This window comes from Oncorhynchus tshawytscha, linkage group LG05 (genome assembly GCF_018296145.1).
Source record: "Oncorhynchus tshawytscha isolate Ot180627B linkage group LG05, Otsh_v2.0, whole genome shotgun sequence".
Taxonomy (NCBI): Eukaryota; Metazoa; Chordata; class Actinopteri; order Salmoniformes; family Salmonidae; genus Oncorhynchus; species Oncorhynchus tshawytscha.
In genome coordinates this window covers 65,481,500-65,500,051 of record NC_056433.1, presented here as the reverse complement: position 1 = coordinate 65,500,051, position 18,552 = coordinate 65,481,500, and the positions used below count along the sequence as shown (strand labels likewise).

The 18,552-nt window shown below is 43.1% G+C and overlaps 1 protein-coding gene across 3 annotated transcripts in view; it reads right to left on the bottom strand.

The window, feature by feature from the left end:
- Positions 1-18,232, bottom strand: part of LOC112251136 (mast/stem cell growth factor receptor Kit-like) — a 43,784-nt gene extending 25,552 nt beyond the window's left edge. Inside the window, exons 1-6 of one of the 3 annotated variants that reach the window (XM_024421903.2) lie at positions 18,003-18,232; positions 7,071-7,325; positions 5,758-6,042; positions 5,487-5,626; positions 4,929-5,124; positions 4,530-4,716 (exon numbers count right to left, since the gene is read on the bottom strand). In XM_024421903.2, the coding sequence (XP_024277671.1) occupies positions 4,530-4,716; positions 4,929-5,124; positions 5,487-5,626; positions 5,758-6,042; positions 7,071-7,325; positions 18,003-18,057 (1,118 nt within the window). In that variant the 5' untranslated portion in view covers positions 18,058-18,232. The remainder of the gene's footprint in view (positions 1-4,529; positions 4,717-4,928; positions 5,125-5,486; positions 5,627-5,757; positions 6,043-7,070; positions 7,326-18,002) is intronic. The other 2 variants (XM_024421901.2, XM_024421902.2) reach the window with 2 other exon arrangements.
- Between the last annotated feature and the right edge of the window lie 320 nt (positions 18,233-18,552).

Sequence of the window (18,552 nt, the reverse complement as noted above, 5' to 3'; positions counted from 1 at the left end):
GCTCTGGGAGAAAGAAAAGTGTTCTGATTGTATACCATTTGAATATCCAGTTGCTGGGAAAACACAGCTATACTGTTGTCACAGAGAAGATGTTCTCAGCTTTCTGTAGGTATACTTTCTATTTCTCAACTCTTCAATTATAAGCTCAATAGCAACTATTTTTACAGATATGGAGCTAGCGAAATGTGCATTGGCCATTGGGAGTGCATAGGCCTCATTGGACATTTTTTGGACATTAAATGTACTGTTAAATGAATACATGGCTACTATGTGTGGGTATTATCTTTAGAGTTAGTGATATCGCTTATGTATTTTGATTTTCCACTTACTCAGGTGGTGAATTAGCCCCAAATAAATTAGCCTATGATATTAAAGCACATAAGGATGCAAGCAACAAAAATCTGAAAATTCTGGAGCTCTATTTGAAAAGTAAAATATAACAACAATTGCATCATTGTCTACCCACAATGCATGACATATCACTGGATTAGGTTTCACATTAAAATATTTTGAATCCCAACATCACAAGATAATTACACAACTTATTTCTTCAATAAATTCAAATCCCCGAGCTGACAAGGTACAAATCTGTCGTTCTGCCCCTGAACAGGCAGTTAATCCACTGTTCCTAGGCAGTCATTGAAAATAAGAATTTGTTCTTAACTGACTTGGCTAGTTAAATAAAAGGTAAATAACAATTTAAAAAATACCATCTCAGTAGTCTATTACACTGTGAATGACTTTATAAGATGATAGGCCTACTATTTTTTTCTATTGTGTGATGGCACCATTTTTGGGGGGTAAAACCAAATCATGGGCTGGTGCCACCAGGGGAAAATGTTCATCTGGAGCCCTGCTACAAGGGTAAAGTCCTCCGTATGGAAAGGTTTTAATGTTGTAATGAACAAAGATGAGAAGAATGTTGGCGCAGCCAAATGTAGGCTACTGTGCAACACACTCATCAGGTAGGAAGACATTTTTTCATTCATTTATATTTTTGTATTTATAATAATTTGTTTTATCATTATTGTTATTTTTAAAAGATCATTGTTATTATTGTAGACCTATTTATTAACCCAAATCAGTTATTTAAAATATGCTAAATGTGTTTTATTTCATTCTTTTGAGACATTTTCATTGGCTAAATAAAGTTTGATCTGTCGTTTTAATTGTATGCTCCGTATTTTGTTTAAGATGGGTTATAAGTAGGCATGTTGTAAAATAAATCTCATTACCTATTGCTGTCATTTGTTGGGTATGGTATGCACTAGCCTTTCTTGGTAATTGCTCCAATATAGCCTGTTCAAAACTTTTGTGAAGGTTTAAACCAGTTTGTAAGTACATAGTTTAATTTTGTTGAGACAGTTTCTTTGGCCAAAATAAGTTCCAACTATAATGTTGTGTTTACCGCAATATAATTGATCCTGTTTGTATTTTCCCAAAAAACAATGGCTTGACTTGCTTTTGACATTACCCTAATAAAATGTAGAAACGTTTGTGAAGATTTGGTGTGGTGTGGCTAATAGCCTATTATTTTTATTGAATTTTTTTATTTAAACGTTTATTTAACTAGGCAAGTCAGTTAATAACACATTCTTATTTACAATGATGTCCTACCAAAAGGCAAAAAGGCCTCCTGTGGGGACGGGTGCTGGGATTAAAAATTAAAAATAAATAAAATATAAATATAGAACAAAACACACATCACGACGAGAGACAACATAACACTACATAAAGAGAGACCTAAGACAACAACATAGCAAGGCAGCAACACATGACAACACAGCATGGTAACAACACAACATAACAACAACACGGTAGCAACACAACATGGTAGCAGCACAAAACATGGTACAAACATTACTGGGCACAGACAACAGCACAAAGGGCAAGGTAGAGACAACACTACATCACACAAAGCAGTCACAACTGTCAGTAAGTGTCCATGATTGAGTCTTTGAATGAAGAGATTGAGATAAAACTGTCCAGTTTGAGTGTTTTTAGCAGCTCGTTCCAGTCGCTAGCTGCAGCGAACTGAAAAAAGGAGCGACCCATGGATGTGTGTGCTTTGGGGAATTAAACAGAGTGTGACTGGCAGAACGGGTGTTGTATGTGGAGGATGAGGGCTGCAGTAGATATCTCAGATAGGGGGGAGTGAGGCCTAAGAGGGTTTTATAAATAAGCATCAACCAGTGGGTCTTGCGACGGGTATACAGAGATGACCAGTTTACAGAGGAGTATAGAGTGCAGTGACGTGTCCTATAAGGAGCATCAGTGGCAAATCTGATGACCGAATGGTAAAGAATATCTAGCCACTCGAGAGCACCCTTACCTGCCGATCTATAAATTACGTCTCCGTAATCTAGCATGGGTAAGGTGGTCATCTGAATCAGGGTTAGTTTGACAGCTGTGGTGACAGAGGAGCGATTACGATAGAGGAAACCATGTCTAGATTTAACCTTAGCCTGCAGCTTTGATATGTGCTGAGAGAAGGACAGTGTACCATCTAGTCATATTCCCTAGTACTTGTATGAGGTGACTACCTCAAGCTCTAAACCCTCAGACGTAGTAATCACACCGGTGGGGAGAGGGGCATTCTTCTTACCAAACCACAACCTTTGTTTTGGAGGTGTTCAGAACAAGGTTAATGGCAGAGAAAGCTTGTTGGACACTAAGAAAGCTTTGTTGTAGAGCATTTGGCACAAAATCTGGGGAGCCGCCATCTGAGTATAAGACTGTATCATCTACATATAAATGGATGAGAGAGCTTCCTACTGCCTGAGCTATGCTGTTGATGTAAATTGAGAAGAGCGTGGGGCCTAGGATCGAGCCTTGGGGTACTCCTTTGGTGACAAGCAGTGGCTGAGACAGCAGATTTTCTGAATTTATACACTGTACTCTTTGAGAGACGTAGTTAGTAAACCAGGCCAAAGACCCCTCAGAGACACCATATACTGAAGGTCTATGATATGAAGGCAGTGCACACTGGTGCTCCAAATCACTGACAGCTGAATGAGGTGAGGAAGAATGTTTTAGGGCTACCAGAATGACTCCTATAATATAAAAATATAATGCTCATCTTTCCAAAAAATATAAAAATGGACAATTTACGAATTAGCCTCTTTCTGTATGCTTATATCTGTATATAAGACACATCAGACACAGAAACCTATCAGACAAGTATTAATTCATTTATGTCAGTGTTGTAGCATGCCACAGGCATATCTCTATCTCTCTGGGGCTAGGCCTAAACCGCTCTTCCTTTATATTATTACATCAATAGGCCTACCCAGCAAACAGGGGACATCCAGATGACATTCTGCAACATTCCTACTATGTTATCCCACTAACGTTCTGGGAAGATTCTAAGAACGTCAATTGATGGTACCAAGGGAATGTTCTCTGGGGGACCTTCGTCTAGTTCCCTGTAAGTTCACATGACGTCATTGAGGACCATGTCAGGACCTTTTTAGGACATTCTCAGGACTTTCATTTTACTAGTCCTCAGGAAATCGTGTAATCGTCCCAATGGAATGTTCTTTGGGGGACCTTTGTTTAGTTTCCTTGAAGTTCCCAGGATGTCATTGAGGACCATATCAGGAACATGGCAGGAACTTTTTAGGACATTCATTTTACTCGTCCTTAGGATGTCACGTGATGGTCCCAATGAAACGTTCTCAGGTTTGTTCCGGAGAGGTTTTTAGGACGTTGAGTCATGGTCCCCTGAAGGTTTTTTCTAGTTTCTCGGTTGGTCCCAGGGACATTCCCGGGGATGTTTTTAGGACATTATTGGGATGTTGAGTCATGGTCCCCTGGAGGCTTTGTCTTAGTTACCGGTTGGTTCCGCGGACATCCCCAGGACATTCTTGGGACGTTGTGTGAAGGTCCCCTGAACATTCTTGGGGGATTGTGTCATGGTCCCCTGGAGCTTCTTGTCAGGTGATGGTCCCAGTTGTCTCAGTGTATTTTTATTATATATAATTTTTGGGGGTATTTTACCTTCTTTTTCTCCCCAATTTCAATCTTGTCTCATCACTGCAACTCCCCAACAGGCTCGGGAGGCGAAGGTCGAGTCATGTGTCCTCCGAAACATGACCCGCGAAACCACGCTTCTTAACACCCGTCACTTAACCCGGAAGCCAGTCGCACCAATGAGGAAACATTGTTCAACTGACGCCCGAGGTCAGCCTGTTTGTTACCGGTTGGTCCCGGGGACATCCCCAGGATGTTCTTGGAACGTTGTGTCAAGTTCCCTTGAACATTATTGGGGAATTGCGTCATTGTCCCCTGGAGATTCTTGTCAGATGATGATCTCAGTTGTCTCGGGAGGCCAATATCTGTCATTTATTGATGGCACTGGCTGCGTGGGTGGATGGCCTAATGGGATACGCACCCAATGCATATGGATGACAGGTCAATTTCTATAATGTCTGATAAATTCAATCTTACCGGTCACTTGTCCGGTGCCAAATTATCCTAACAGAAACCCTGGTGGATGAGTGTGTGTGTTTGTTTGCGTGTGTGTGTACCTGTGTCGGTGGTTCTGTTTGGTGATGACATGATCAGAGGTGTTCCTCAGCTGCTGGCCTGAGAAGCTCCAGGAGAAGGTATGCGGTTTGGGATAGGCCTCCATGTCCACATGCAGGGACAGACTCTCCCCAGCACGCACACGCACAGAACTGTTATCTGACGGAGCCAGGTTGATGAAACCTCTATCTGGAAGACATACAACAACCCACAGGTAAGACACATTGACAGTCACCCACATGAAAATACCTTTGACTCTTCTTAACAAAACCACTCCATTTCCACTTGTGTTTTCAAATGAGTGTTGCGATAGTTTCACGTTAAGGAAATGCATAATACAACCCATTCAAATGGAGAATTTCAATATAGATCAGAAGTGCACTGCAATGCCATATACTCACCATAGACGTCCAGCCAGATTGACTCAGAGCTGATCCCCTTCTCATTCTGACCCTCACATCGATATCTCCCAGAATCCTGTGTCCCGACAGAGTTGACTTGGAGTGTAGCACTGCGGACGTGTGTGATGGGCTCAGTCAGGATGCGTGAGCCATTCTTCACTGCCGGTTGCTGTGGATACGAAGCCCACACGGCATCCTGTCAATCAACACCCAGAGATCTATAGAGATTAACCCTGTCTGGTCTGGGCTGCATTCCTTCCCTCCCCGGGCAGGGGGACAGGAGGGCTTACCTCACGCACATACATGCACACACCTCAGGACCCTGAGACTCGGTAAACACACACACAGCCAACTGAACATCACACTAATTTCTCAAGATACTGATTTTTCAGACTTGGAGCATTTTGGACTCTCTAGCAAGTATAAAAAAGACATTTAACTTTTGCTCTATTTCAATAAATACATCTATTTTCCAATCAGTCTATTGGAGAGCTGTCCTATAGGTATCCCTCCAGCCTCCCTGGCCAACCCCTCAGAGAGAGGGAAAAGGGTTCTCACCGTGCCCGGCGGAGCGGCCCACTTCAGCTTGATGTCTCCATTGACGTTGGTGGTGCTGCAGGTCAGGGTGAGATTCTGGCCCCGCGTCAGGACCACCCTCTTGGGCCCACGCAACTCAATCACAGGGGGCACATCTGGGACTGAGTAAAACATGTGAGAATATCAAATAAACTATGTCACGGATACAGTACTTCACATCCCAGAACACAAACACAGGAGTGATTGTATTAGTGCCTACATGCACAGATGCACGCAGTTAATGCTATTTTACCTGGTCGCACATTCAGATCATAGCTGTGTGATTTAACGAGGGCACCGCTCAGCCTGCCAGTGCAGATGTAACAGCCCTCAAAGGCCTTCTTAGTGTCATAGATAACCATGCCCCGCTCCAGGCTGGCAGCATAGTGGAGACCATTAGGGAGGGCACCGCCATGGCATGGCTCCAGGCGCAGGTTGACCACTCTCGGGTCAGTTGCTAGGCAGGGGATGGAGGCACTGTCTCCCACACGAGTCAGGATACTGAACACAATGGTCTTTCTAAAGACATTATCAGGATCTGCCAAAAAAAATACTTTAAATCAACAGTGTGGTATGAAAACAGCCTCAGGTATATAGAACGATGTCCAGAATACATGTGCTGTATGTATTGTACTGAGAGAAGAGATTAGGAGAGTGCTAATTATGTTATTCAAACATGGGGACAGATCCAGTTTGATCTTTAGCCAATAATCAATCAATTAGTGACACACATACACTGTAGGCACTTTCCAAGATATAAGCAGTTTTTTTTTTAAAAATATAACCTTTATTTAACTAGGCAAGTTAGTTAAGAACAAATTCTTATTTACAATGACGGCCTACCACGGGAAAACCCGGAAGACACTGGGCCAATTGTGGGCCGCCCTATGGAACTCCCAATCATGGCTGGATGTGATACAGCCTGGATACAAACCAGGGACTATAGTGATGCCTCTTGCACTGAGGCATCTTGCACTGAGACGCAGTGCCTTAGACCGCTGCATCACTCAGGAGCCCAGATGCACTGCCATATGGACATGGCACGATCCAAAGACGGATCCAAATACCTATTAATCCAGTAAACACCTTCATGCACAAACACACCCACACACAGCGCCCCTCTAAAAAAATATTTGATCACTTGTTCTGCCTCAAATAAATGTTCACAAGCCTCTCCGAGGCTTACCTTTTTCGTATGCACACTTTCTCCCACCCACTCTTTCTCTCTTTTTCACTCACTCACTCACTCACTCACTCACTCACTCACTCACTCACTCACTCACTCACTCACTCACTCATTCACTTGTACCAGTGGTCTGGGGACACAAAGGGTTGCACGTTTTTGTTTTGCACTAACACTACAAACCTGATTCAAACCATCAACTCGTCATCAGGCTTTGATGACTTGAGTCAGGTGTGTGGTGTTAGGGGGCAAAAACCAAATGTGCACCCCGTTGGGTCCCCAGGAACAGGATGAGAACCATTGCCTTATACACATAAAAACTCTCACATACATGCCCACACAGGCAAACAGGGCTATGAATGTTGACTCAGAAAGAAACACACCTTTGACGTAGACGTAGATAGAGCTCTGCTCTCCGGTTTTCTCTTCCAGACAGATGTATCGGCCCATGTGGCCAGGCTGAGCTCTGGGGATTTTCAGGACAGACGCCCCATTAGTCCGCTCCTCGCCCCTCAGTTTGGGGCGATCCTCCCGCTGCCACTGCACCACCTGGTCACCCTGGCAAAGCAGGCTGAAGGGGATGTTGAGTGGAATGACCAGGTGGAGGCCTCTGGGGGTGATGGTGGGTCTGGCGCTACCTGTAGTAACATGGTTGGGATGGTTATTACAGTATTGATCAAACAGGCTCTGGATATCATGCACATAGTCACTTAAAAAGTAATCATAAAAGCCACAGTCTTCACTCAGCGCCATATAACACATAACACACGTTTAACAGAATGGAGTAAAATAAGTAAGTACAAGTGCCTATCATTAACAGCAAAGAGTGCACTGCAGGTACTTCAACAGTAATAGTCAGCTAGAAATCAGAGGAGGCTGGTGGGAGGAGACATAGGAGTATAGGCTCATTGTAATGGCTGGAAGGGAATAAATAGAACAGTATCAAACACATCAAAGATACGGAAACAACATTCATTTAATTTATTCCATTCCAGCCATTACAATGAGCCCATCCTCCTATAGCGCCTCCTACCAGCCTCCTCTGCTAGAACTGTATGTCAACACTGAGGATGGGTAGACAAGATCCCCAGAGCCTTTTTTGCATGCACTTCGATATCAATACAAATCATTATCATAGCACTCCTAGCAACATATTGACATCATTTTATGACTAAAAAATGACAGGTGAGTTAATCGCTTTGGCAAAGATGTAAAACAATGCACCGTGTACAATTCTTGGCACAACTTGAAATCTACCTGCAGCAATATCAGCACGGGAGGAGTGTCATATTGATTTTGTCTTGAACGCCAAACAAGTAATCTCCCATCCCATTCCCTATGTGACCTTCGGCTCTCAACCCGACAGATCTTACGGTATGAAATAGTCAACTAGAACACTTTGAGTATAGCCTAAATAGAATTTGGCAGAGGATGGTTTAGAAGAGTGAAAAATAAATTTCCCACAGGCAACACAAAATAAACTACAGAGCAGACAACCCCTGCACAGGTGAGATGTAGGCAGAACTGGCCTACCTGGGCATTGCGTCAAGGACAAAGACTCGCCAGGTACAACGTACTGTGCACTGCTCTCTTTAACAGACCACCAACCAGCCAAAGCCCACCATGCAGAACAACCTGGACTCCGAGCACTTTGTATTATTCTGTTCGTAAATCTGAAACACCCCATATTGCATTGTTTGTTACGTTTCGTATGGTACAGTGGGGCAAAAAAGTATTTAGTCAGCCACCAATTGTACAAGTTCTCCCAATTAAAAAGATGAGAGGCTTGTAGTTTTCATCATAGGTACACTTCAACTATGACAGACAACATGAGAAAAAAAATCCAGAAAATCACATTGTAGGATCTTTAATGAATTTATTTGCAACACCTGTCCACAACCTAAAACAGTCACACTCCAAACTCCACTTTGGCCAAGACCAAAGAGCTGTCAAAGGACACCAGAAACAAAATTGTAGACCTGCACCAGGCTGGGAAGACTGAATCTGCAATAGCTAAGCAGCTTGGTTTGAAGAAATCAACTGTGGGAGCAATTATTAGGAAATGGAAGACATACAAGACCACTGATAATCTCCCTCGATCTGGGGCTCCACGCAAGATCTCACCCCGTGTGGTCAAAATGATCACAAGAACGGTGAACAAAAATCCCAGAACCACACGGGGGGACCTAGTGAATGGCCTGCAGAGAGCTGGCACCAAAGTAACAAAGCCTACCATCAGTAACACACTACGCCACCAGGGACTCAAATACTGCAGTGCCAGACGTGTCCCCCTGCTTAAGCCAGTACATGTCCAGGCCCCTCTGAAGTTTGCTGGAGAGCACTTGGATGATCCAGAAGAAGATTGGGAGAATGTCATATGGTCAGATGAAACCAAAATAGAACTTTTTGGTAAAAACTCAACTCGTCGTGTTTGGAGGACAAAGAATGCTGAGTTGCATCCAAAGAACACCATACCTACTGTGGAGCATGGGGGTGGAAACATCATGCTTTGGGGCTGTTTTTCTGCAAAGGGACCAGGACGACTGATCCGTGTAAAGGAAAGAATGAATGGGGCCATGTATCGTGAGATTTTGAGTGAAAACCTCCTTCCATCAGCAAGGGCATTGAAGATGAAACATGGCTGTGTCTTTCAGCATGACAATGATCCCAAACACACCGCCCGGGCAACGAAGGAGTGGCTTCGTAAGAAGCATTTCAAGGTCCTGGAGTGGCCTAGCCCGTCTCCAGATCTCAACCCCATAGAAAATCTTTGGAGGGAGTTGAAAGTCCGTGTTGCCCAGCAACAGCCCCAAAACATCACTGCTCTAGAGGAGATCTGCATGGAGGAATGGGCCAAAATACCAGCAACAGTGTGTGAAAACCTTGTGAAGACTTACAGAAAACGTTTGACCTCTGTTATATACACTTTGTTGGCAATGACAAACTATTGAGAACAACTTTTGTTATTGACCAAATACTTATTTTCCACCATAATTTGCAAATCAATTCATTAAAAATCCTACAATGTGATTTTCTGGATTTTTTTTCTCATTTTGTCTGTCATAGTTGAAGTTTACCTATAATGAAAATTACAGGCCTCTCTCATCTTTTTAAGTGGGAGAACTTGCACAATTGGTGGATGACTAAATACTTTATTGTCCCACTGTATGTATTAATTTTTGGATGTCCATCAACAATTTAGTATGATACAGTGGTTTGCAAAAGTATTAACCCCCATGGCATTTTTCCTATTTTGTTGCCTTACAACCTGGAATTAAAGTAGATTTTTGGGAGGTTTGTGTCATTTGATTTACACAACTTGCCTACCACTTTGAAGATGCAAAATATGTTTTATTGTGAAACAAACAAGAAATATCACCCCCCAAAAAATGTATCATATCTATTCATCCACCAAAGTCAATACTTTGTAGAGCCACCTTTTGCAGCAATTACAGCTTCAAGTCTCTTGGGGTATTCTTCAAGGCAAAACTGCTCCAGCTCCTTCAAGTTGGATGGGATCCGCTGGTGTACAATTGGATTGAAGTTTGAGGTCTGGGCTTTGACTAGGCCATTTTAGGACATTTAAATGTTTCCTCTTAAACCACTTGAGTGTTGCTTTATCAGTATGCTTAGTGCCATTGTCCTGCTGGAAGGTGAACCTCCGTCCCAGTCTCAAATCCCTGGAAGACTGAAACAGGTTTCCCCTCAAGAATTTCCCTGTATTTAGCGCCATCCATCATTCCTTCAATTCTGACCAGTTTCCCAGTACCTTCCGATGAAAAACATCCCCACAGCACGGTGGTTGCAGAATCTCGGGGTGATGAAAGGTGTTGGGTTTGTGCTAGACATAGCGTTTTCTGTGATGGCCATGAAGCTCAATTTTAGTCTCATCTGACCAGAGTACCTTCCATATGTTTGGGGATTCTCCCACATGCCTTTTGACGAACACCAAACGTGTTCGCTTATTTTTTCCTTTAAGCAATGGCTTTTTTTCTGGCTACTCTTCGGTAAAGCCCAGCTCTGTGGAGTGTACGGCTTAAAGTGGTCCTATGGACAGATACTCCAATCTCTGCTGTGGAGCTTTGTAGCTCATTCAGGGTTATCTTTGGTCTCTTTGTTGCCGCTCTGATTAATGACCTACTTGCCTGTTCCATGAGTTTTGGTGGGCGGGCCTCTCTTGGCAGGTTTGTTGTGGTGCCATATTCTTTCCATTTTTTAACAATGGGTTTAAAGGTGCTCCGCGGGATGTTCAATGTTTCTAATTTTAAAATTAAAATAACCCAACCCTGATCTGTACTTCTCCACAACTTTGTCCCTGACCTCTTTGGAGAGCTCCTTGGTCTTCATGGTGCCTCTTGCTTGGTGGTGCCCCTTGCTTAATGGTGGTGCAGACTATGGGACCTTTCAGAACAGGTGTACATATACTGAGATCATGTGACACTTAAATAAAGTCCACCTGTGTGCAATCTAACTAATTATGTGACTTCTGAAGGTAATTGGTTGCCCCATATGTTATTTATTGTCTTCATAGCAAAGGGGGTGAATACATATGCATGCACTACTTTTCCAATTATAATTTTTTTTAAATTTATTGAAAAATTTCACTTAATCAATTTAGACTATTTTGAGAATGTCCATTACATGAAATCCAAATAAAAATACATTTAAATTACAGGTTGTAATGCAACAAAATATGAAAAGAGCCAAGGGAGATTAACACTTTTGCAAGGCACTGTATGTTACGAATTTGCAAAAAGTACAATATGTAATGAACTTGCAAAACGTGTTTAATGTTATTAATTTGCAAAACGTACAATATGTTACAAATTTGCTAAATGAATAATATGTATTGCATTCTAGCTAGGTGGCTAATGTTTTCTAGCTCGCTAACATTAGTGAGGTTAGGGTTAGGGGTCAGGGTTAAGGTTAAGTTCAGGAGTTAGGTTAAAGGATTAAGGTTAGAAGGAAGGAGAAGGATTAGCTAAAAGGGTTAAGTTTAGGGTCAGGAGAAGGTTAGCGAACATACTAAGTAGTTGCAAAGTAGTTAAAAGTAGTAAAAATTGAAATGTTGCAAAATTGTCTAAAATGCTAAAGTTGTCCGTGATGAGATTCAAACTCGCATCCTTTGGGTTGATAGACGTTCAGGCAGCAGGTTAGGTGAAGGTTTGGTAAAACCGTTAGGGTTAGCTAACATGCTAAGTAGTTGCAAAGTAGCTAAAAATGTTCTAATTAGCTCAAATGCTAAAGTTGACCGTGAAGAAATTCGAACTCGCAACTTTTAGGTTGTTAGACATTCGCAGCATATGCCCACCAATCCACCGTACATTAGTTTTTGGTCAAGAACACTAAGGCAACCTGCCTAAATTACTACCGAGCCGTACCACTCACGTCGGTAGCCATGAAGTGCTATGAAAGCCTGGTCAAATAAAAAATGTAAAATCACATTTTATTTGTCACATACACATGGTTAGAAGATGTTAATGTGAGTGTAGTGAAATGCTTGTGCTTCTAGTTCCGACAATGTAGTAATAACCAACGAGTAATCTAACCTAACAATTCCACAACAACTACCTTATACACACACAAGTGTAAAGGGATGAAGAATATGTACATAAAAACATATGAATGAGTGATAGTAAAGAACGGCATAGACAAGATGCAGTAGATGGTATAGAGTACAGTATATACATATGAGATGAGTAATGCAGGGTATGTAAACATTATATTAGGTGGCATTGTTTAAAGTGGCGAGTGATACATTTTTACATCAATTTTTCCATTATTAAAGTGCCTGGAGTTGAGTCAGTATGTTGGCAGCAGCCACTCAATGTTAGTGATGGCTGTTTAACAGTCTGATGGCCTTGAGATAGTAGCTGTTTTTCAGTCTCTCTGTCCCTGCTTTGATGCACCTGTACTGACCTCACCTTCTGGATGATAGCGGGGTGAACAGGCAGTGGCTCGGGTGGTTGTTGTCCTTGATGATCTATATGGCCTTCCTGTGACATCGGGTGGTGTAGGTGTCCTGGAGGGCAGGTAGTTTGCCCCCGGTGATGCATTGTGCAGACCTCACTACCCTCTGGAGAGCCTTACGGTTGTGGGTGAAGCAGTTGCCGTACCAGGCGGTGATACAGCCCAACACAAACTGTCTGTGTGAGTGGACCAATTCAGTTTGTCCGTGATGTGTATGCCGAGGAACTTAAAACTTACTACCCTCTCCACTACTGTCCCGTCGATGTGGATAGGGGGGTGTTCCCTCTGCTGTTTCCTGAAATCCACGATCATCTCCTTTGTTTTGTTGACATTGAGTGTGAGGTTATTTTCCTGACACCACACTCCGAGGGACCTCACCTCCTCCCTGTAGGCCGTCTCGTTATTGTTGGTAATTGAGCCTACCACTGTAGTGTCGTCTGCAAACTTGATGATTGAGTTGGAGGCGTGCATGGCCACGCAGTCGGGGGTGAACAGGGAGTACAGGAGAGGGCTCAGAACACACCCTTTTGGGGTCCCAGTGTTGAGGATCAGCGGGGTGGAGATGTCACCTACCCTCACCACCTGGGGGCGGCCCATCAGGAAGTCCAGTACCCAGTTGCACAGGGCGGGGTCAAGACCCAGGGTCTCGAGCTTGATGATGAGTTTGGAGGGTACTATGGTGTTAAATGCTGAGCTGTAGTCGATAAACAGCATTCTCACATAGGTATTCCTCTTCTCCAGATGGGTTAGGGCAATGTGCATTGTGGTTGAGATTGCGTCGTCTGTGGACCTATTGGGGCGGTAAGCAAATTGGAGTGGGTCTAGGGTGTCAGGTAGGGTGGAGGTGATATGGTCCTTGACTAGTCTCTCAAAGCACTTCATGATGACGGAAGTGAGTGCTACGGGGCGGTAGTCGTTTAGCTCAGTTACCTTAGCTTTCTTGGGAACAGGAACAACGGTGGCCTTCTTGAAGCATGTGGGAACAGCAGACTGGGATAAGGATTGATTGAATATGTCCGTAAACACACCAGCCAGTCTGCGCATGCTCTGAGGATGCGGCTGGGGATGACGTCTGGGCCTGCAGCCTTGCGAGGGTTAACACGTTTAAATGTTTTACTCACGTCGGCTGCAGTGAAGCAGAGTCGGCAGGTTTTGGTAGTGGGAGGTGTCAGTGGCACTGTATTGTCCTCAAAGCGAGCAAAGAAGTTGTTTAGTCTGTCTGAGAGCAAGACATCCTGGTTTTCTTTTTGTAATCCCTGATTGACTATAGACCCTGCGACATACCTCGTGTCTAAGCCGTTGAATTGCGACTATACCTTGTCTCTATACTGAGACTTAGCTTGTTTGATTGCCTTGTGGAGGGAATAGCTACACTGTTTGTATTCGGTCATGTTTCCGGTCCCCTTGCCCTGGTTAAAAGCAGTGGTTTGCGCTTTCAGTTTCGCGTGAATGCTGCCATCATTCCACAGTTTCTGGTTTGGGAATGTTTTAATAGTTGCTGTGGGTACGACATCGCTGATGCACTTGCTAATAAACTCGCTCACCGAATCAGCATATTCGTCAATGTTGTTGTTTGACGCAGTGCGGAACATATCCCAACCCACGTGCTCGAATCAATCTTGAAGCGTGGAATCCAATTGGTCGGACCAGTGTTGAACAGACGTGAGCGTGGGAGCTTCCTGTTTTAGTCTCTGTCTATAGAATGGGAGCAACAAAATGGAGTCATGGTCAGCTTTTCCAAAAGGATGGCGGGGGAGGGCCTTATATATTTTTTTACATTTTACCTTTATTTAACTAGGCAAGTCAGTTAAGAACAAATTCTTATTTTCAATGACGGCCTAGGAACAGTGAGATTTTGCAGAACGACAGATTTGTACCTTGGCAGCTCGGGGATTTGAACTTGCAACCTTCCGGTTACTAGTCCAACGCTCTAACCACTAGGCTACCCTGCATCGCGGAAAGTAGAATAACAATGATCCAGGGTTTTACCAGGGTTTTACCAGCCCTGGTAGCGCAATCAATGTGCTGATAGAATTTAGGGAGTCTTGTTTTCAAATTAGCCTTGTTAAAATCCCCAGCTACAACGAATGCAGACTCAGGATATGTGGTTTCCAGTTTACATAGAGTCAAATAAAGTTAGTTCAGGGCCGTCGATGTGTCTGCTTGGGGGTGGGGGGGAATATATGCGGCTGTGATTATAATCGAAGAGAATTCTCTTGGTAGATAATGCGGTCGACATTTGATTGTGAGGAATTCTAAGTCAGGTGAACAGAAGGACTTGTTATGATCACACCACGTATCGTTAATCATAAGGCATACCCCCCCGCCCCTCTTCTTACCAGAAAGATGCTCGTTTCTGTCGGCGCGATGCGTGTAGAAACCAGCTGGCTGTACCTTCTCTGATAACATGGCTCACTCGAGACACGCTTTCGTGAAGCAATGGCTCGCATCAACACCATTATGCCAGAAACCCTAGACCCACTCCAATTTGCATACCGCCCCAACAGATCCACAAACAATGCAATCTATATTGCACTCAACACTGCCCTTTCCCATCTGGACTCAAGAAACACCTACTTGAGAATGCTATTCATTGACTACAGCTCAGCGTTCAACACCATACTGCCCTCAAAGCTCATCACTAAGCTAAGGACCCTGGGACTGAACACCTCCCTCTGCAACTGGATCCTGGACTTCTTGACGGGCCGACACCAGGTGGTAAGGGTATGTACCAACATATCTCGCCACACTGATCCTCAACACCCTCAGAGGTGTATGCTCAGTCCCCTCCTGCATCCCTGTTCACTCATGACTGCATGGCCAGGCACGACTCCAACACCCTTATCAAGTTTGCCAATGACACAACAGTGGTAGGCCTGATCACCGACATTGATGAGATTCCCATCTTCCATCTTACTGGAGAATCCCATCTCCTTCACTTGCTTTAAGAACCAGCTGTCAGAGCAGCTCACAGATCACTGCACCTGTTCATAGCCAATCTGTATACAGCCCATCTATCTACCTCATCCCCATACTGTATTTATTTATTTTGCTCCTTTTGCACCACAGTATCTCTACTTGCACATCCATCCTTTGCACATCTACCATTCCAGTGTTTAATTGCCATATTGTAATTACTTCGCCACCATGGCCTATTTATTACCTTAACTCCCTTATTTGACCTAATTTGCACTAATTGTATATAGACTTTTATTGACTATGTTTTGTTCATTCCATGTGTAACTCTGTTGTTGTATGTGTCGAACTGCTATGCTTTATCTTGGCCAGGTCGCAGTTGCAAATGACAGCTTGTTCTCAACTAGCTTACCTGGTTAAATAAAGGTGAAAAAAATAAAAAAATAAATAATAAAAAAATGAGACCGCCTATAGGGAGGTCAGAGACCTGACTGTGTAGTGCCAGGACAACAACCTCTCCCTCAAAGTGATCAAGACAAAGGAGTTGGTTGTGGACTAACGGAAAAGGAGGGCCGAGCATGCCCCCATTCTCATCGACACGGCTGTAGTGGAGCAGGTTGAGAGCTTCAAGTTCCTTGGTGTCCACATCACAAACTATCATGGTCCAAACACATTAAGTCAGTCGTGAATAGGGCACAACAAAACCTATTCCCCCTCAGGAGACTGAAAAGATTTGGCATGGGTCCTGAGATCCTCAAAAGGTTCTACAGCTGCACCATCGAGAGCATCCTGATGGGCTGAATCACTGCCTGCTGTGGCAACTGCTCGGCATCCAACTGCAAGGCACTACAGAGGGTAGTGCATATGGCCCAGTACTTCACTGGGGCCAAGATTCGTGCCATCCATGACCTCTACACCAGGCGGTGTCAGAGGAAGGCCCTAAAAATTGTCAGACTCCAGCCACCCTCCTCATGGACTGTTCTCTCTGCTTCCGCATGGCAAGCAGTACCGGAGCGCCAAGTCTAGGTCCAAAAGGCTTCTTAACAGCTTCTACCCCCAAGCTATAAGACTCCTGAACAGCTAACCAAAGGGCTATTCAGGCCCCTCTTTTACGCTGCTGCTACTCTCTGTTTATTATCTATGCATAGTCACTTTAACTACATGTACATATTACCTCAGTTACCTCGACTAACTGGTGGCCCCGCACATTGACTCTGTACCGGTACCCCCTGTATATAGCCTTGCCATTGTTATTTGACTGGTGCTGTTTAATTATTTGTTACTTATATTTTCTGTTCTTTGATTAAGACTTATTTTCCTTAAAACTTCTTAAAGCATTGTTGGTTAAGTGCTTGTAAGTAAGCATTTCATTGTAAGGTCTACACCTGTTGTATTTGGTGCATGTGACAAATACCATTTGATTTGATTAATGTACGCATACGTAAAGTAACATATCATCATAAATGGAGTGTCTCGGATTTACGTACAGAATAATACGAAATGCTCTGACCAAGTTGTGCAGGGAAATTCCACTCTATAGAAGAAAGCATTCCTCTATTTCAGGAAGCATCACTTCACAGGATAACTGACATTATCTATCTGCCTTTGCCTGATTTCAAGTGGGTGTTGTTTAAATTGATTATTCAACCATGTAAGCCATTACAAGCAGAGTTACGCCTACCATTGACAACTCAATACTGCTCAATAAAGCCTTAAATTAAATCTATAGGTGAGGCATGTAATTATAGGTGAGACATTAAATTCACTGGTGAGGCATGTTGTAAGTTATGTTAAAAAAAAACGTTTGTATAGGCTCGCTAAAAAGCCATTTAGCGAGCCTATACAAACAGTCCTACTAGGCTATTGAACAAACGTTCCCAAATAATATAGTTGATCAAAACAAGTGTCATTATTTAATTGAAAAAGTATTCCTAATTTTAATGTCTAACAAGTATTTTAGACTACAACGAGGTCACTTATCAATCTGTGCAGAAAAAAAATCGCTGTTAATTTACTTTTTGCCAATGTCTCCGTGCTGTGCCCGGTCCACTAGATTAATTATTGAGATGAACGCAAACTGATGCTGAGCGCACAAATATCCAATTTCCTCATTAGGTTTCAGTGATTAACTCAAAATGTCAAGGTACAGGGTAATCAACAGGGTCTCTCTACATCCTGAACGATAAAGTTCTAATCTGCTGAAAAGGTGTATGCTAGGCTACAATACAATTCTTAACTGAATAGAAAATGCATATTTATAGCCCACACAAAAAAATATATATAATAATGAACAAAACAGTGGCAACAAATCTATTTAGTACAGTGACCAAGGTGATCATGTTCGTGAAGTGTGATCACCAAGTGGTTAAAATAAACTACCCCCACAACTGTTGGAAGAGAGACAATGTTGACCGATATTTATGTCTTACCTGTTTGGAAGGATAACTGCAACAAGACAGAAAACAGTACCCAGTGGTGTTCCATTATTACAATTCCATCTATATTGTGTGCGGTGCCAATGTCTGCTCTGAAGAGCTCGCGCTTGTAAATGCCGCGGATTGCTCCGCAGTTGAGTGAAGGCTTAAGACATGCAGATGAACGTCTTAAACGCACATTGCATAAGGGAATTGTGTTGAAGTACTAGGATCAACGGGCGGTGATGTTGTGTTGAACTTCGTCTATAGAGGTCGTTCGTGGGCAGGGTGCGGGTTGTGTGGCATCAACGATAACAAGCATTTAAATTACATTCCATGCATGCCAGAACTTCAGAGCAATAATTTACATTGGAAGAATAGCCGCAGGAAGCACTGAAAAAATAAAAAATTTAACGTTTTTTTATTTAAAAAAAAATTCACAAAAGTAGTGGCTTTACTAGTATTAGCAGAGCAATATAGACATTTTTCAGCATCTCTGCTATGGCAAAAAAAGGTAGTTGTATAATTAAGAACAGTATCTTGCAGGATTCAATATTTGGAATTG